This window comes from Diplotaxodon limnothrissa, linkage group LG20, assembly GCF_057381915.1.
Source record: "Diplotaxodon limnothrissa isolate DT_005_m linkage group LG20, D_limnothrissa_male_GT1.1, whole genome shotgun sequence".
NCBI lineage: Eukaryota > Metazoa > Chordata > Actinopteri > Cichliformes > Cichlidae > Diplotaxodon > Diplotaxodon limnothrissa.
The window spans coordinates 27,704,692-27,725,627 of NC_140615.1; the positions used below are offsets into that span (position 1 = coordinate 27,704,692).

At 39.8% G+C, this 20,936-nt stretch overlaps 1 protein-coding gene across 1 annotated transcript in view; it reads right to left on the bottom strand.

Annotated features, from left to right (window-relative positions):
- The window catches only part of LOC146611104 (sterile alpha motif domain-containing protein 10-like), a 37,099-nt gene that overhangs the window by 135 nt on the left and 16,028 nt on the right, over positions 1-20,936 (bottom strand). The window contains exons 3-4 of the mRNA XM_085345575.1: positions 8,651-8,819; positions 1,827-1,961 (exon numbers count right to left, since the gene is read on the bottom strand). Coding sequence (XP_085201701.1) covers positions 1,827-1,961; positions 8,651-8,819 — 304 coding nt within the window. The remainder of the gene's footprint in view (positions 1-1,826; positions 1,962-8,650; positions 8,820-20,936) is intronic.

Consider the following 20,936-nt stretch of genomic DNA (forward strand, 5'->3'; position numbering starts at 1 on the left):
TAAGTGAAGTGAATGAGGCAAAAAGATGAGAGGGAGTGGTCCATCCGTGTCAAACAGTACTGAGTGCTAACCTGAGACTGATTTTGTATAATTACCACTTCAAAGAAAGTGCAGCGCCTTTTACTGAAACAAATTAGAATTTAGTCTTTAGTAGTCACCCAATTCAGTCCTGTGTGCTGTTTCTTGTTATTCATTAATTACTGTAGGGGTTTTATACCAATTACAATTCTTAATTCAGCAACTCTCAAACATTTTCTGCAACCCCAACCTCTCACCCCGAATATATCTACATTATTGCTCTTTCAGGCACAACCTTTGCTTCTAAGCTCTAAAGAATTCATTTTTATTAATAGAGAACTACAACTCCAGTGTTTTCATTACTGAATGTAAATTCAAACTATCACATGATAATATTTTAAACCACATAAACTCTCTTCACTGCTTCCCTATATCTCAAACTGAAGATGATTTATCTTTATTGTTGTTAGTTTGTTGTAGATGTTTAACTGGCAAACTTGTCCATGCCTTGACAACAGTGCACAACCATGCAGGATTTTTGTACAGCTTCGTGCTGTAGCCCCAGATGTGTAGCTCTTCCGTCTCTCTGGCTCTGTACACAGCTTTATGTATGGGCCACTGAAAAATTAAAATTCACATAAACATATTTTCCCCACACTTACCCCAAAGTGGTCTGCAGCAAGTAGGAATATGCAGAAAACCAAACAGTAACTTCAGCAGCATGCATGATCAGATACTGAAAGTGGAGAGCTTGTCAAAGTACAAGGAGTGTTTCATTTACTTGTTTGTATCTAACTGGTGATTATAAGAGCCCTTGTGCCATCAGTTGATGATGATCACTTGATGACAAAAACAACTTCACTGCTCAGCCTGATTTAACAAAATAATCAATTTTAGACAAAAACACTCATGTTAAGGGAGACTGGGCTTTTTTTTTTTTCTTGAATTTTGCAGAAAAAGCTTTGTTCTTCAGGATAATCTGAAACCTCGAGACATTTTTTGTTTTAAGCTTGAACAATCTAGAAACGACTAAGGCTGTAAGCTTCTTGCAATTCCCCTTAAATGTTGCAGAATCCCTTTTATTCAAGGTATGTGCTCAGCTAGGATGTTGCTGCTTCTTGATATAGGTCATGATCTTGAAGATTATAGTGTTTAAACTGAGTGAAGGTGCCCCGCATTTGGCTTTGAATACAAACTCTTACACCAAGAAAAACTATGGCACTTATCATCATTACATTTGGCCTATTGGATGAGGTAATTCTGCTAAAGTTGGAATATAAAATGTACTGAAAATGTTGGAAGCTTTAAATAACCATATAATCGTGCTCATACAGAGAAAGGAGCCTGTGCACGTGTTTCCCTTTGATGCCACCCAGTCCTCAATGCGCACAGAAAACAATCACCGCAGCAGATAAAAAGAAAAACACTCCTTTTAAGACACAAACCACATCAACGTCTGAATCCAGGTCAGCAGTGCCTGCCTGAGCAAGTTTATTGATGGCTGGAAAATAAAAGAATTTACCGAAGTCACCATTCAGAGGCAGTGCAGCAAATCAAGGGCTCCCTTCAATAAAACCACACAGCCACAAACAATTGCACTTGAATGCCCAACTCCACGTATGTCACAGCAGGCATCAATGGTCTCACGCTGCCACCTCCCAATTTAACCAAGCCCAACTGCTCTTCCCCTGTCTCTTGTTATTGTTCCCTCTCTCACATCAATACACCAGCACACAATTACAGGCACAAAACAGAAGTGCACAGCAGCGTGGTTATTCGCTCACAAAATCTTGAGATCTTACTTCTACTAAGGAGCTGCAGGTTGCGGACCTCTTCTCTGACCTGCAGCTGGAGGACCTGTTGGAGGACCTCCTGCCTTAGTGTCTCCTGGACAATGCCCATCCTCTCCAACTTCTCCCCATTTAAACGCAGCAATGCCCGTCCTGCAAGGAACAGAAGGGAAACGTCAGGATAGTTTTCTCCACTAATTCAGAAAGTAGCCATAAAATAGATATTTCAGTGTTATCAGCTTAAAATTTTGATTTAGCCCTTGTAAATGAAATATTGTTTCATATAACCCTATGGGAAAATACTGACACATTTAACTACTACATTTACATTTGATAAAATGTAACAGTAATGTAGCTGCAAGAACATATCAGGACCCATCTCTTTGTGTGTGTGAGTGTTATAAAGCATCTATTAAATGTTGCAGTGTTGTCGCTGACATAAATAAAATAAGAAAAATATACATTTGATAGAAATCTGTGGGTTCCACATGTTTCCAATGTGAATTTTCTCCCAATCTCAAAAAAGAAAAGGCAAATGAAATGCACATTCTTATGTACATAAATTAGAAATGTTTTTTCTTTTCCTGGTCAGCACTTCAGCCACCTGGTGGCTAACAGTAAAAAGGCTGGCTCACACAGGCAGACTCTTTCTATGGTTAAGTTTTACTACAGTTTGGCAGTTAACCCTGGGGACACTCACATTTAACATACCATTACCCACAGTAAACAGCTTTTACAACCAAGCCGCACTCCCATGAACACAGACACAATATCAAACACTTGTATGTGTGGAGGTGCAGCACACAGAGAGCTTACTGAGAGTAGGAGAGCTACGTCCTTCGCAGGCTGTCATGGTCCTGGGTCGTTGACCCAGCGTTTTGTGTTTTGTGACTATTTCCCTCTGTTCTAGTTATTCTGTGTCCTCCCCCCTTGTGTCCGGTTCGGGTTCTAGATTTCCTGTTTTACTTTGTAGGTCTGTGTCTCGTTATGCCCATTAAGTTCCAGCTGTGTCCCCTCCTGTGTGCCATTTCCTCATTACCTGGTGTGTGTATTTATAGTTGGTGTCTGCCTGTGCTCCTCGTCGGGTCGTCTGCACTCATCCGTGTATTTCTGCGTATCTCTGCATTCATCTGCGTTCCATGGTGTCCTGTCTCTGTGTCCCTCTGCCCCGCACCCCCTTTGTACGGTCTCAGGTTTGCTATTTAGTTTCTCCCAGTTTAGGTTTCCGTTTGTAAAGTACTCATACCTCGTTGCCTGTTTTTGTCACCACCACCTTTGTAAATAAAACATCACTCGTATCATCAGTTTGCTGCATCTTGGGTCCTCCTTTTCCTCCACACCACACGGCTCCCTCCGCCAGCCGTGACACAGGCGCAGAAAGAAGAGGAATCCATCATACCTGCAGCAGCTCTGTACGACGCCCAAATCATAATTTGACTCATTACTCATGCAGCTCTCTATATCACTCTATTCATTTCCATTTCATTGCCCTGCACATATCTTCTGTACCTTTGTTTTTTTCATTTTTCTATACCTGCATCATAAGTATGTTCTGGAGAAGAAAAGTCACACAGGTTATATATTGCATGTACAACCAGTGTGTATTTCATAGCTTGTAAACACCTTTCACATTTCCTTTCTGTTTCTTTTGCTGTCACACTTACACTGAGCCTCAATTTTTTCCTTTATGTACCCACAGTAATCAGTGAGCAAATCTGTAGGACGAGTGCAAAAGCAGAGGAGAAAGAGGGAACACAATAAAAGCAAATAAAATCAAAAGAGGGAAAATGGATAGAGAATTAGACCCACATGCCCTCTGTCTTTTTTCTTAGCCCATAAAATATAAATACCCTTAAAGGACTCTGTAGTCATATTTTATAACACAGACTCTATGTTGGAGAAGAGATTTGATGGTGTGCTACATTACACTGAAATAGGTCTGTTGTGACCCAGGCCCGGCCTGAGTGCCTCTAAAACCATCTGTTAAGAAAAATGTAACATGCCCCAAACCATATTCTTCTTTAACATCTTAATCACAGCAATTCAGATAAGTTATACAGCAAAAACCCTTCATCTAACCTAAAACCAGTATAAAAGCACTGATCTGGGATTGTGTAATTTTTCCAAATGAGTCCAACAGCTCTATATTTAGCTAAAGGAAACCTTTTGTTTCCATCAGCTCGTGTAGCATGGGCATCTTGACAGATTTCCATGTTTTTGGCTGCATGACTCAGCTGACTCATTTGCCGTTTAGTACACTCTCACAAATAAAAGCTGCTACTCTTTGGGTTCCAGTCTTATTTTTATACTCTACTATGGACGTATGTGTGTGTGAGTGTGGTATGTTTCCTCTTGAGGTAAACTGAAATACAATTTCAGACTAGAACAATGCAAAACAGTGAGGAACTATCTCAGCAAAAATGCTCTTTTAAAGCCAATTGATACTTTATATAACAGACAGCTGAATATAATATAAGATAGCAGCAGTGTGTGTTTTGTACACTTCCCAGCTCTCTGATATACGATATACTGCTCTCAATGGAACTAGCCAAGCCAAATGAGGACAGAACTGTCAGCCTGTCTTTTCCTTACTACCAGATGGGCTCCAACAATATAGACAATAGTTCCCTCTTCTGTGGGTATGGCTGCTCTCCCTTGGAGGAAAGGCCATGACAAACCAGTTAGCTTTTATAATGGTTGAATGGATCGTGTGTGTTTGCTGTGCATGTGTGTCTATGCACTTTTTGTTTAAAGGGAGATTATTTGCTTCTCCTCCGAGTCCAGGTGCTCCCTGTTTCGAGCACGCAGAGTCAAATTACCCAATTTGTATGAGCACAACTACCTCGAGGATACAACAATAATTTTCCATTTATTTTGTGTGGTATATCAGTATTTCTTTCTTTTACACACACACACACACACACACACACACACACACACACACACACACACACACTTCTGTCTGCTCGTACACATTCGTCGGCCTCTTTACCCAATCCCCACAAAAGCCCTCTCATGTGCGCTTGCCAAAAGCAGGACCAGTGTGTCCTAGAAAAAAAAAAACTACTGCCCTTGCTCTGTGAATGTCTGTGTGTGCATGTGTACAAATGAGACAAAGCAGATGAATGGAGCTCAAATCAATTCCCCTCAGACAGACTTAATACAGCTCCTAATAATTGCCTGCAGATAGGGAAAGTATGCTGTCAAAGGCAGAAAAGAGACACAAAAACAAAAGCTGTTTCAATAGAGATCGCCTCTCTCAATTTGGCTTCAAAATAAATTGCTTATTAACAATGTCTCTGGGCAAATGGGAAGCAGTTCTGCCTTGGCTGGAACAATAATGACTCTTAAAACAGTCTGAAAAGCATTCCAAGGTGTGTGTGCATGGGGGGGGGGGACGACTTCCTTATAAAAGGGCAACCTTTAGTTTAAATCTGTGATCAAACTGACCAACAATTTAAACTATTTAACTTTTGCTTTATTGGCTACATACTTTGTGGTCTGTCTATATTACTAATCTATTGAATATATCTGTTAATCATACTTGGTATAAAATATTATACTAAGAATATTAACATAAGAAATAAATATAGGAGCAACTTCAGGGGCAATCTAGTTAAAACCTCATATAGAGGTGGTCTAGCTTTCTGTGTGTTCAAACTTCAGTCTGTGAAGTATACAGCCATGTTATGAGAAAGTAACAGTACATGAGATTTGGATAGCAAGTGCCAATTTATCAGCTTCACACCTCTTGGCCTATTGTACAGTACTTACGAAATACTTATCAAAATGTTGAGGAGACAGTGCACAAAACTGAAAGAACTGGTCTGAATGTGTGACTCATCTGTTCCTCAGTCTGACTCATCTCATCTATCACATCAACTTTTTAATGCAATGCAAAAATGGTTTTCTGCCACTAACTCACATGCACATCTGCTAGAATCGAGTGTAATCACATCTATTATTTACTTCTGCAAACAACAGCTGTCTGATGGAGGAAGTATTCAGATCCTTGACTTAAACAGACATCATGTAACATGATCAACTCTAAAAGCATTAAGTAAGAAATTTGCTTGCTTTCACACTTTGCTTGTTTGAGTTTTATTTGCCCTGTTTTCCTCTCATTTTGCAAAAGAGTTGAGGTTATTTTAGTCTAATATGAACGGTAGCATAGTTCTAACTTGCAGTGCAGCATGCAGTATAGTATAGTTGCCGCTTGATGAAGCCATTTAAGTCATGAAGGACATTACTTAAACGTGTAGTATTTCTACTGTCCTGCAGGGGCTGACTCCAATAGCTGCAAAATTGCTGTACGGAAAACTTTGAGAAAATGACTCCACTTCTCATTTGATTTATGATCTTGATAAATATTTTGCAAAGTTTATGTTTTCAGATTGGAGTTTTTATTCTAATTGAATGTAGAATAGTATTCACGTTGCAAATTATACTCCCATTAAGAGTAAATCAGATAATTAAGTAGTGTGTGCTCTAGAGTGTGGCTATTCTGTGCATCAAGGGCTTGTTTAACATTCACACGTAGGCTACTGTTCAGCATTTTTGGTATCTACATGTCCACATTATTAATGGCTCAGGCACACTAGAGTAAAAAATATGACTACAGCCTCCTTGTGACCATGAAAATTGATACTTTTTGCATTCGAAGTACCCCACCACGCACCACTTTCAATTGCAAGGTGATTGCAGAGGTCACCTGGAGAGAGGCAAACTCCAAACAAAAGTCTGGCTCAGACTAACTATAATCACTCCCACACAGATTGGCAAAGCTTTGCAAATAATTGTTGTCTAATTTACCAACACATTGCAATCAATCAGAGCCTGCTCCTATAAGTGCAACTTGTTTGCGATGCTTCTCTTTGCAATAGGAGACTTACCTCAATAGTTGACGGGTGTTATTCATACATGAAAGCAAGGTTGCCTATGTTATTTTGCAGCTAAATTGCTGTACTGTAGCAACTATATCACTATTTGTGGGGGAAAGTCTTTTTTTTCTGTTTTATATATGGGAGGTTCTGGCCAGACTAAGCAATTAATGTGAATTTCTGTAATAGACACCACAGTTTTTGGTCATTTATCACAGCTAATCAAAGCATTATCACAAATAGATTGCATGCAATTTCCAACTTTAACTGTAAACTGATAGCAGACTGATTCCATCTTAATACCGTTTTATTGCTGTCTTGATGCACTAAATCTGCTTTGAAGATGTCAGTTGACTGCCATCAGTTGCAGACTTGGTCCCTGCCTTTGAAACAGCAGTTTCAAAGGCAAAAAGATTTAAAGTTTATTGCACACCATCACAATAATTTGGATTCTGCTGAGGTCTCTAACCACTATTTTCTCCAAAAAAGCTATTCAAGCTAGCTAGTGCTAGCATTAGCTTATTTACACATCTATAGCACATTTTAGCATTTATTGTTGTCCTGTAACTGCTCTAGTACTCAATTCAAACTGTTCCTGAAACTGTTCATTAATGGGATCGTAAGTTTGACTCTCATTACTACGTGGTAATCAAATTGCACATGTAGTCTACAGAATATAGATTATATAGAAAACTGACAAAATACTGTGTACTCACTATTGCTAGAAACAGTAGAAACAGATTAAACGTGCTGATAAATGCACAACAACTCAAACTGCAGGAGAAACTATGAAAGCTACACTGATTTTTCTCAGGTATAGCTTTTTTCCAGTGGTTGAGAGCAGCTCAGAGAAATATTTTCCTTTACAAACACAGAATCCATTTCATGGCTGCTGATGAGAATCAGCATCCTTCAAAAAAGGCAAAGAATTTGTATGTAGTCTTTTCTGAGGTTATTTTTTATGCTGACCGAATGCATCCACAACACAAACACATATTCAACTCTCATTTGCACAAGAAAAATACATCAGCTAATAACAGAGCCAAATAAAATCCAGCTGGACATCTTGAAGTGAATACACAGGGATAATTGAGCTGAAGCCTCTATCTCACGCTCTCTGTTAGAGAATACATAAATAGAAATGATCAGATCAGAGCTACGGCAGCTATGATGGTGGCAGCATTGTTAACCCTGAAGCCTGTGTATGCAATGCACTGTGTGTGTGTGTGTGTGTGTGTGTGTGTGTGTGTGTGTGTGTATATGTGTGTGTGTATATGTGTGTGTGTGTGTGTGTAAATGTAAGTGAGTGGTGGCTGACCCTGCAGCATAGACCAGCAATCTGTTCTCTATGAGACTCTGAAAAAGAAACTGCTCTACCGTCTGGTCTGTCAAGGACGAGGATGTGTCAACACGTACATGCTCATATGTCTGTTACTACCTTGGTTTGTGTATCTAAGCACTCGCATGCATTTGTGTGGGAGTACTAACAAATAAATGTGTGAGAGCGTGTTGTTTGAACTCAAACACGATAACACAGCACTTTTTCCACAGATTTGCCTTTCTTCTGCAAAAATAGGCTGCACTCCTTTCGTTACCTCACATGTATGCCTTTTAAATCTCCTTTGCAGAGATTTGGGTGTAAACCTGTTTCCAGTTGAGAAAGCTAAGCTGTGGAACCACAAACCTAAAAATAAAACTTTGTGTGAGATTTACTAAGCCTTTTATGGCTCTGGTTTGCAATGCCTTAGTCCAAATGAGCATCACTACTATGCTTATTGAACGGAACAGAGGTCAATGAGAAGTTTAACACAAACAGCACCCTCTAGAAGACTAGATCTTGTGCACTTTACACTATTAGCAGGGATAGTGATTGACGTTATCTGCAAATAAAAGACAACAATCCCAGTCAGCATAAAGTTCTGTAACAACTGATGCTACATATTCACATGTTGTGCACTGTACCTGTGATGGCGTGGTGGGAGAAGGCCTCTACATAGGTCAGGTAGTTGTGTGGACAGTGTTTTTTAAGCCACTTGCAGACATCCTGCTGAGTCCACAGCACCACTGGTTTGGACAGACTGGACAGTGTAGGACTGGTGTGGTACACAGTGAACGCTTCACCTGGACGTAACTGAAGAACACACACAGGAAGCAGTTTGTCAATGTGCATATTGTACAATAGTGTGCAAAAGTCTTGGATTTCTTTATACTTTGCTGGTTTTGAGAAGTAGTTCTCAGGATTTCTGAAGCTTTTTCAAACTTTGCCTATGTAGATTGGCTGCTTTTTCACCCATTTTCAGTCAAGTCCTTGCGCTTGACCATTTTTAGAGGAATGTTATTTGTGTTTGTATGTTAAGCTGCCATGAACATGAGGTTTTTATGCCTGTGATTTGGTATTTATTTTGTGAATCTTACATCTTGTGTTTGGCAATTTTTTCCTCATAATTTCTATTTATGTCGGGTGTTTGTTTTATTTTTTTTTGTTTCAGATTGGTATGGACTTACCAGTCTACTTAAACAGTTTGCTTTTTGTTTGTGCTCTCTCTCTTTCCACCTTTGCCTTTAGGTCCTCACTACATCACTCTTCAGCATGACACTTAACACTAACCTATGAATCATTTAAGCACAAAAACACAACAAAATCCAGGGATGGACCAGTGTTATGTATATAGAAACCAGACAGCTAACAATGGAACCAATTATAAATCACGTTCCTACTTGCAGTCTGCCACAAAAACATAAAATTAGTTTCTATTTCTTTTGTTGAATCTATGAATCTACATGATGTGCAGTGTTTCCTTAAAACTGAACAACTGGAGAACAAAAGAATAAGCGGCAGGCATAAAAAAACTACAGCAGATGAGCAGTATCTGACAGTCATGTCCTTAAGAAATAGGAAAACAATCCTTTAAAGATCTGACACAGGACACATCTGGCCCTTCAGCTGATCCATCTACTCTTCACTGAAGCCTCAGTCTCAGTGGAAGAGTGAAGGGAAGGGAAACAGGGAGAAAAGGCTGGGGTATGTGAAATTACACAAAAATCAGTGACAATAGCTTATAGTGTGATGAATCAAAATCTCTAGTTTGTAGTTCATATTGTATGAATGATATCAGATTTAACAATGAGTATCTACAGCCATCTCTAAAACACAGCTCAGTTGAATTTTACAAAAATATGCTGTATTTCCCATGTTTATATGTAAATTGCTGCACCAATTTTCCATTTTTTAAAAACCAGCTGTGGCTTCACACTTTCGCACATGTATGTGAGCAGACAGTAAGACGACACCAGTGAGTCTACAGGGAGTGCAGAATTATTAGGCAAGTTGTATTTTTGAGGAATAATTTTATTATTGAACAATTTTATTATTGAACAACAACCATGTTCTCAATGAACCCAAAAAACTCATTAATATCAAAGCTGAATGTTTTTGGAAGTAGTTTTTAGTTTTAGCTATTTTAGGGGGATATCTGTGTGTGCAGGTGACTATTACTGTGCATAATTATTAGGCAACTTAACAAAAAACAAATATATACCCATTTCAATTATATATTTGTACCAGTGAAACCAATATAACATCTCCACATTCACAAATATACATTTCTGACATTCAAAAACAAAACAAAAACAAATCAGCGACCAATATAGCCACCTTTCTTCGCAAGGACACTCAAAAGCCTGCCATCCATGGATTCTGTCAGTGTTTTGATCTGTTCACCATCAACATTGCGTGCAGCAGCAACCACAGCCTCCCAGACACTGTTCAGAGAGGTGTACTGTTTTCCCTCCTTGTAAATCTCACATTTGATGATGGACCACAGGTTCTCAATGGGGTTCAGATCAGGTGAACAAGGTGGCCATGTCATTAGTTTTTCTTCTTTTATACCCTTTCTTGCCAGCCACGCTGTGGAGTACTTGGACGCGTGTGATGGAGCATTGTCCTGCATGAAGATCATGTTTTTCTTGAAGGATGCAGACTTCTTCCTGTACCACTGCTTGAAGAAGGTGTCTTCCAGAAACTGGCAGTAGGACTGGGAGTTGAGCTTGACTCCATCCTCAACCCGAAAAGGCCCCACAAGCTCATCTTTGATGATACCAGCCCAAACCAGTACTCCACCTCCACCTTGCTGGCGTCTGAGTCGGACTGGAGCTCTCTGCCCTTTACCAATCCAGCCACGGGCCCATCCATCTGGCCCATCAAGACTCACTCTCATTTCATCAGTCCATAAAACCTTAGAAAAATCAGTCTTGAGATATTTCTTGGCCCAGTCTTGACGTTTCAGCTTGTGTGTCTTGTTCAGTGGTGGTCGTCTTTCAGCCTTTCTTACCTTGGCCATGTCTCTGAGTATTGCACACCTTGTGCTTTTGGGCACTCCAGTGATGTTGCAGCTCTGAAATATGGCCAAACTGGTGGCAAGTTGCATCTTGGCAGCTGCACGCTTGACTTTTCTCAGTTCATGGGCAGTTATTTTGCGCCTTGGTTTTTCCACACGCTTCTTGCGACCCTGTTGACTATTTTGAATGAAACGCTTGATTGTTCGATGATCACGCTTCAGAAGCTTTGCAATTTTGAGACTGCTGCATCCCTCTGACTTTTCTTTTGACCCATTTTGCCAAAGAAAAGGACGTTGCCTAATAATTATGCACACCTGATATAGGGTGTTGATGTCATTAGACCACACCCCTTCTCATTACAGAGATGCACATCACCTAATATGCTTAATTGGTAGTAGGCTTTCGAGCCTATACAGCTTGGAGTAAGACAACATGCATGAAGAGGATGATGTGGACAAAATACTCATTTGCCTAATAATTCTGCACTCCCTGTATGTTTGCACTTTAATTTGTTGAGTTACTATATTATGCAATTTAAAACATTGTTTTTTTTTATTGCTTTTTCAAATAAACACTCTGTAATTGCTCTAGCTTACTTAAATATGCAGCATGCACGATTTTCTCATTAATGTGAACTCAGCTGGGATGATGCATTCTAATGCCAACGACTGCTACAAAATCAGTTCTGGTAGTAAACCACCCAGCGAGTGCAAATAACATCATGTAATGGAAAGAAGCTTATTAAGTGTCCATACATTATTATTTAGCCTGCAGTGATACTTCTCTCATGCAAGACAAAAAAAATGCAGCTCATTTAAAATTTAGCAGGGTTATGACTTTGTATTGTACGAAACAAATCAAGTCCACATGAGTGCAAATGGCAAAAGAAAAATCTGCAGTTTAAAAGCTTGCAGGCATAGAAGGGTAAGCAGATGCTCTTCTGGATAAATAAACTTCATCACCTTGTGACTGAAATTTAGATATTTAATAATTCCCTTTGTGAAATCAATAAATATATCCATCCATCCATCTAAATGTTCTGTTGGCACATAGCTTCAAACAGATTTTATTATTCTAATTTTGTACATTTGTGGCATTTTAACCATCTGTCAGCAACACATATTGAGAGAGTAATTACATTCCACATTTTCTATGGGTGTTGATGTGTCTTTTTGTGACTGGTAGGATCTTTTTCCAAAGGTAATTTTCCCTGACAGCGGTGCTTCATTATACAGTCAGCGCAGCATTAATATGATTCTGTCAATGTCGTCTTTCAGTTACATGAAAGCATGTCTCGTTTTGTTTCATTCTCTATTTTTTTCCTCTTCTTCTTCACACACCTTCCTATGATCCTTGTAGTTGCCAGAAAGTGTGTGTGTGTGTGTATATATATATATATATATATATATATATATATATATATATATATATATATATATATATATATATATATATATATATATATATATATATATATATATATATATATATATATATATATATATATATATTTTAGGGGTGCAACGATACTCGTATCGATATTGAACCGTTTGATACAGTGCTTTCGGTTTGGTATGCATATGTATCGAACAATACAATTTTTTAAATTTATTTTATCAACTTTTCTTCTGACGATGCTGTCTGTGTTGAGAGCTCAGTGGATCTGCGTTCGACTACTCCGCCTAGACCGCACTGTGGAGCTCAGATCCACCGAGCGCAACACAAGCTAGCAAGACAGAAGCTAAGCTCGTTGCAACATGGCAAATTGAACCTCCCCCACTCTCATTCAGGTCTGGCTACACACTACCAGGCTATACAGCAATGACATTGGAATGTCGTTCGGACTGGAGAAGTGTAGTCGGATGGTAACAAAGAGAGGGAAGGTAGTCAGAACTGAGTGGATTGAACTACCAGAAGGCAACATTGCAGACATAGAGGACAGTTACAAGTACCTGGGGATCCCGCAGGCAAATGGGAACCATGAAGAGGCCGCTAGAAAAGCTGCAACCACCAAGTACCTGCAGAGGGTCAGGCAAGTCCTGAGGAGTCAGCTGAATGGTAAGAACAAGATCCGGGCCATCAACACGTACGCCCTGCCCGTGATCAGGTACCCTGCTGGGGTAATAGGCTGGCCAAAGGAGGAGATAGAAGCCACTGACATAAAGACAAGAAAGCTCCTTACCATGCATGGAGGGTTTCACCCCAAGTCCAGCACCCTGAGGCTGTACGCTAAGCGGAAGGAAGGGGGCCGGGGACTGGTGAGTGTCAGCACCACAGTCCAGGATGAGACAACGAACATCCAAGAATACATCGGGAAGATGGCCCCAACTGACCGAGTGCTCAATGAATACCTCAGGCAGGAGAAACCCAAGAAAGAGGAGGGAGACGAGGAACCATCATGGAAGGACAGGCCCCTGCACGGTATGTACCACCGGCAGATAGAGGAGGTGGCTGATATCCAGAAATCCTACCAGTGGCTGGACAAAGCTGGACTGAAAGACAGCACAGAGGCACTAATCATGGCAGCACAAGAACAAGCTCTGAGTACAAGATCCATAGAGGCTGGGGTCTATCACACCGGGCAAGACCCCAGGTGCAGGCTGTGTAAAGATGCCCCAGAGACAATCCAGCACATAACAGCAGGGTACAAGATGCTAGCAGGCAAGGCATACATGGAACGCCATAACCAAGTGGCCGGTATAGTGTACAGGAACATCTGTGCCGAGTATAACCTGGAAGTCCCGAGGTCAAAATGGGAGATGCCCCCAAGGGTGGTGGAGAATGACCGAGCTAAGATCCTGTGGGACTTCCAGATACAGACGGACAAATTGGTGGTGGCTAACCAACCGGACATAGTGGTGGTAGATAAACAGAAGAAGACGGCCGTAGTGATCAATGTAGCGGTTCCGAATGACAGCAATATCAGGAAGAAGGAACACGAGAAGCTGGAGAAATACCAAGGGCTCAGAGAAGAGCTCGAGAGGATGTGGAGGGTGAAGGTAACGGTGGTCCCCGTGGTAATCGGAGCACTAGGTGCGGTGACTCCCAAGCTAGGCGAGTGGCTCCAGCAGATCCCGGGAATAACATCGGAGATCTCTGTCCAGAAGAGCGCAGTCCTGGGAACAGCTAAGATACTGCGCAGGACCCTCAAGCTCCCAGGCCTCTGGTAGAGGACCCGAGCTTGAAGGATAAACCGCCCGCAGGGGCGTGCTGGGTGTTTTTTTTTTTTTATAAAAACACCCAGCGCGCATATATATATATGTCACTAATAAACGTGTAAAATGTGTGTGTGTGTGTGTATATATATATATATATATATATATATATATATATATATATATATATATATTTTTTTTTTTTTTTTTTAAATTTATTTATTTTTTCCCCATAGGTCAATGCCATGTGCGGGGAATTAATAGGAACATTAATAAAGCCACAGCCAGTTCTCACAAGCAAAAAAACCCCAACCGTTTCCTCGTCCCATCAACTCTCTCTCTGTTGTCTGACTTACTCTCATATCTAATCCATTTATTCATGCTCTGAGCCAACTCTATGACAAAAGCTCTGGCTGATTTTCAACAGAAAAACACAGAAGTGCTGCCAAATGTTCCACTCCATAACTGACCGTATTAAATGGGATTATGTATGCTGAAATGTCACATGCACAAATGCAACTTACACTCGCTTGCTCTTGTAGCTTCATATCTAATGTTTTCCCCACCCCTTTCTTATTAATGATACGAAGAGCAACTCACAGAATGCCTTCACGCACAAAAAAGGTGACAGACATGAGTTTGTTCACAACTAACTAAATTTACATCTTTGCCAGCCGCTGTAATGAGATTTCCTTCAATCAATTTAAACACCAACGAGGCCTATCAACTTCTGGCTGGTCCACTAGCGAAGTGCGTTCTGCTTTGTAGGCCTTAATTGAAAACAACTCAATTTCTCCGCTCCAATGTGTTTGGTGGTTTCCTAATCACACACATACTTCAACTCTGACTCAGTGGAGCGCCAAAGCCATTTTAATAACCTAAATTTACAACTCTGACCCAATCATTAATTGAGATAAAGTTAGGAGACATGTAGAAATGGCCACTCTTGTAGATGATTGAGTGTGGCCAAAAGAGAGTAAAAGCTGCAGCTGAAATCCCTGCAGAATTAGTCTATCATTTTTTACTATCCTCGTGTTGACATAGTTGAGTAAATACCGAAGTCGCTGGGGGATGTGAACGCTTGGACTATCAATCACTTCTGTGAATTTAACAAGACCAATAGATTTTTTGCCAAGATTAAGTCAGCGGTCTACGATTTGCTCTCTCAGGATGAAAAAAGGACATAATCATAATCACGTGACCTGGAGGGCTAATAGTCTTCACAACAAGCGAGGGGTTTGATTTTTGAGGGAAGTTCAAAAGCCACTTGTTACAAGTTCAAAAAATTGTTAACTCCTATTCCCCTTTTTTCTTAGATGTTGTGCATTGTAAAGACACAGCATAACAAATAAACTCAGTAAAGACCAAAGATATGTACCATTTTACACGTTTATTAGTGACATTAAAGTAATATAACTGTAGACTGGTTGAAATTTCCGTTATTTCCCTTATTCCAGTCTTTATGCAACACTCAAAGTGCTTTCTTAGTAGAAGAAGACTCGTTCACCCATTCACACAAGTGCCTTTTTTCTATGGTGAGCTCTTTTAACCTATCATTCAAACACTCACACTCTAGTTTCAGTGTCTTTCTTGAGGATGCTTTGGGACAGGAGGAGAATGGAACCACCACCCTTCTTATTAATAGACAACTTACTTAACTCTTGGACTACAGATGCCACAGCCACATGAATTCTGGATCAAATTTCAAAATGCAGCACTGTTCTTTACTAACAGGGCTTTAACATAGCCTACATAAAGAGTACTACATGAATAAAGAGATGCTAAAATGGGTGAAGGTAATACAAATAGCACTGTGGTTTCTGATTCTAACAGCTTATTACCCCATTTTCATTTCAACAGCAAAAATCTTGATGAGTTCATATTTATTAAATATGATAATATACATTTTAATAACTAGAATATCCACGTTCCCAGAAAGGATGACCCCACCATCTGTAATAATGATTAGCTAAGCCACAGGAGTGCTGGCATATTAGAGATGAAATCATAAGCCCTTAAGATGCAATGAAGGATCGTTTTGCACAATAACAAATCTGGGAAACGGATACAGGTCTCTGTTTGCTTATAAATGCCTCGGCTGTAATAATTAGTTATTGAATATTTTATGACTCACATTTGTTGACATTTATTTAACTGTTCATTATAAGTACTGAAACTGACAGCGAAAGGCATAGATGCAAAGGCAGATGGAGAGGGTGAACAAAGAGGAAAATAAAATGATGAAAAGAAAGAGAAGACAGTGAGCCAGGAGAGTGAAATGCTTATGAGTAATGGCCTTCATTATCAAGGAGCCAGACAGAAGGGAAATGGAATGATCGCTCCCATCATCCCTGCTTGCTCTCCTTTTCCTCCCTTGCTCTTCTCGCTCTGTTTGTTGGCCATCCAGACTGTATCTCCTCTGGCCAGTTCTCTCTCGTCGCCGTTCCCCCCTTTTACGACCTCCCTCCTCCTCCCGAGACCTACTTCTGTCCAGCTGGAGGAGGTCCCTCATTTGTTACATACAGAAGAGGAGGGGGGGGGGGGGGGGGGGGGGGAAGGGAGCTGGAGTTGGCGAGGAGGCATATGCAAAGTGGAGACTGTATATAGAGCGCAAGTGTAAGGAGAAATTCAGGATGGAGAGGAGGAAGAAAGAGACAGAAAGGCGGAAAATAGTATACTGTAAATGCAATCATACACTGCAGTTAGCAAGAAGAGTATTTAAATCCCTAAGTGTGGTAAACGCAGCAAACAGATGTGTAGCTACAGACCATAGATGTGAAAAAGTAAAACAGTTGTCTCTGGACTTTTTTGGACACATTTGGTTCTCTTTTTTACAGCACCCAGAAAAAATGGATTTTTGATACACCTCATCCATTAAAAAAGATATTAATACATGTGGTTTCCCTCTGAGGAAAAACTAAGAACTGCACAGACGGCTACTTGTCCATGACATTTATTTAAACTTCCGACCATTCTTTCATGCAAAACTACTTCAGATATCTTGCATGTACTGTGCATTTAAAATCCCTCTATAACATATCATTGAGATTTAGACTTTGCCCTTTTTTCACTAAATCCTTACATAACCCTCCATTGCTTCTGTTTGAGCAAGTCTTTGGTGAACATGTTTATTGTTAAACTGTAGTGTTGCTCTAATGTTTTTTTTTTGTTTTTTTTAACACACAAGCTTTTTCCTGGCACAGTGTCCATGCAGATTAAATTTGTGCTGTCTCTTTGTTAGACACCTGTACTTTGACAACAAAAGCTATGTCTAGTGGCAGATTTATACCTTTTCCTCCACTTATCCAAATCAGGATTGCAGTGGGACTGGAGCTTATCCTGGCTGTCATGCAGGGGGTGCAAGTTGGACAGGGCGAACACGGGGAGACAGAAAAGCATTCACACCTACGGCCAATTTAAAATCACCAATTAGTCTAACAAGCATATGTTTGGACTGTGGGAGGAGGCTGGGATACCCGGAGAGAATGCACAGGGAAAGCATGCAGACTCTGCACAGACTCAGTGTAGGGGAGGAGCCAAGCCTGCTGGTAGATTAACACCAGAACCTTCTTCCTGTGAGGAAACAGCGCTAATCAGGCTCAGATCTTGCTAAGAAAATTGGACAAGTTTTGCTCTCGGGACAAAGTTTCCAGGGTGACCAATCTTGGATAGTTGTTTGAAGTCTTGTATGTTAATCTCAAATAACTACTGAATAATTTGAATATTCCTTACCGGACTCATAGGAATTCTGTTTACATCTTGATATGATGACTCCCCAAAGAATCTCTAATCATTGGCACCTGGAATCTGATTTAAATTTTATGAATTTGAAAGTATAACAAATATAAGAGTGTCCTCAGTTTCTTCCATATAACTAATCTGTTCTTTAAGATTTGCTTGAATTATGAAACAAAGTGTAAATTTAATGCATCACTTGTTTCAGAACATTGCTTTTAACAAACAGCCATTGTTTCAAAGAAATGTTGTTCATTCAAATATGGGATATGTTCACCTTTTTTTCAAGTTGTATCAGCCTTTTAATGTAACTGTGTTAGTAAGGCAAGGCAAGGCAAGGCAAGTTTATTTGTATAGCACAATTCAACAACAAGGTGATTCAAAGTGCTTTACAGAGACATTAGAAACAAGAACAAATAAAAAGCATGATTTAAAATTGATTAAAACAAGCAAATAAACTAACTAACTAATTAACAAACAAACAAACAAACAAACAAACAAAACAGTATATAAAATCAAAACAGATAAAATCAGAACAGTAGATAAAATCAGTAGTTAAATGTAAGTTTTGAAATTTAAGCTTAAAGTGTGGATTTGGTGCTTTATTCAAATGCAGCTGAGAACAGGTGAGTCTTCAACCTGGATTTAAATAAACTGAGTGTTTCAGCTGATCTGAGGCTTTCTGGGAGTTTGTTCCAGATATAAGGAGCATAAAAGCTGAATGCAGCTTCTCCGTGTCTGGTTCTGACTCTGGGAACTGATAAAAGACCGGATCCAGATGACCTGAGGGATCTGGATGGTTCATACTGGGTCAGGAGGTCATTGATGTATTTTGGTCCTAAACCATTCAGAGCTTTATAGGCCAGCATCAGAACTTTAAAGTCTATCCTCTGACGGACAGGCAGCCAGTGTAAGGACCTCAGAGCTGGACTGATGTGGTCCACTTTTTTGGTCTTAGTGAGGACTCGAGCAGCAGAGTTCTGAATGAGCTGTAGTTGTCTGACTGATTTTTTAGGTAGACCTGTAAAGATGCTGTTACAGTAATCAAGCCTACTAAAGATGAATGCATGGACTAGTTTTTCCAGGTCCTGTTGAGACATCAGATCTTTTATCCTTGATATATTCTTGAGGTGATAGTAAGCTGACTTTGTTATTGTCTTAATGTGTTTTTCTAAGTTTAGGTCTGCATCCATCACTACACCCAAATTTCTCGCCTGGTTTGTGGTTTTTAGATGTATAGATTGAAGTTCTCTGGTGACCTGTAATCGTTTTTCTTTGGCGCCAAAGACTATTACCTCAGTTTTGTTTTTGTTTAGCTGGAGAAAATTGTGGCACAACCAGTCATTGATTTCCTCAATGCATTTACCAAGAGCCTGTACAGGGCCTCGGTCTCCTGGTGACATTGTGATATATATTTGTGTGTCATCTGCATAGCTGTGATAGTTTATTTTGTTGTTGTTTATAATCTGTGCCAGTGGGAGCATGTAGATGTTAAACAGAAGGGGTCCCAAGATGGAACCTTGGGGAACTCCACATGTGATACTTGTCTGCTCAGATGTGAAGTTACCTATTGATACAAAGTATTTCCTGTTTTCTACGTATGTTTTGAACCAGTTTAGTACAGTTCCTGAAAGACCTGTCCAGTTCTCCAGTCGTTTGAGTAATATGTTGTGGTCAACTGTATCAAATGCTGCACTGAGATCCAGTAAAACTAGGACTGACATTTTTCCACTGTCTGTATTCAGACATATGTCATTAAACACTTTGGTCAGAGCGGTTTCAGTGCTGTGGTTCTGTCTAAAACCTGACTGGAAGGCATCGTAGCAATTATTCTGTTTTAAGAAGTAACTGAGCTGTTGAGAAACTGCTTTTTCAATGATCTTACTTAAAAACGGGAGATTTGAGATCGGCCTGTAGTTGTTCATTTGTGTCTTGTCAAGATTGTCCTTTTTCAGTATAGGTTTGATTACAGCAGTTTTTAGTGATTCTGGAAACACACCTGATAATAAAGAAAAGTTGACGATCTGTAACAGGTCTGACTCTAAAGTCTTTGAGACCTTTTTGAAAAAACTTGTTGGCAGGACATCTAAACAGCAGGAGGAGGAGTTCAGTTTACCTAAGATGTCCTCCAGGTCTTTGCTGTTAATAGGTTGAAACTGTTTCATGGTGTTTAAACAGTTTTTTGGTGGACACAGTACATATCCTGGATCTGCTGTTGATGTACCAATTGCTTGTCTAATTTTTTGGATTTTTTCAGTGAAGAATTTGGCAAAGTCATTGCAGGCCATGGTCGAATGAAGTTCAGCCTGACCTGCCCAGAGGGTCAGTCAATGAGCTCGTCAATAGCTTCAATGCTAACATGTTAAATGTAATGGACACTATTGCTCCCATTAAGGTGAAGGTTATCTCTGGAAGGAAAAAGTCTCCATGGAGAAACTCCACACTGGTGAAAAAAGAAAAAAGAGAGTGTAGGAAAGCTGAGCGCAGATGGAGAAAAACAAACCTCCAGGTTCATTATGACATTTATAAAGAGAAACTTCACAATTATAATTTACAACTCAGGAATGCAAGGAGGTCCTACTTCTCTGACATCATCACTAAAAACAGCCATAATGCTCGGGTCTTATTTTCTACAGTTGACAGGTGTTAATGGGAAGACCTGGTTAAAAATTGCACTACTGTGTTCAGTTATACACCGTTTTGTGATCACTGTTGTTGATATATTTGTGTGGGCTGAGATTTTACTTTCAAAGAAAACACAGTAATGATCAGACAGGCCCACATCAGACACAGTAACCTTTGAAATGTACTACTGTTCTTTTAATCTATAATTTATTTTTATGACTTCATCTTTCAGAAACTGCCACAAGGGCACATAATAAATTCTAATAACTGAGTATGCTATTAGGTGCATTAATTTATTCAGCAACACAAGTTCTGTCTCTATCTGTTCATCATTTTTTGCATAATTTTTTCTTACCCACCCCATACTCTGACTTTCTCTCTCCACTTCTCTATTG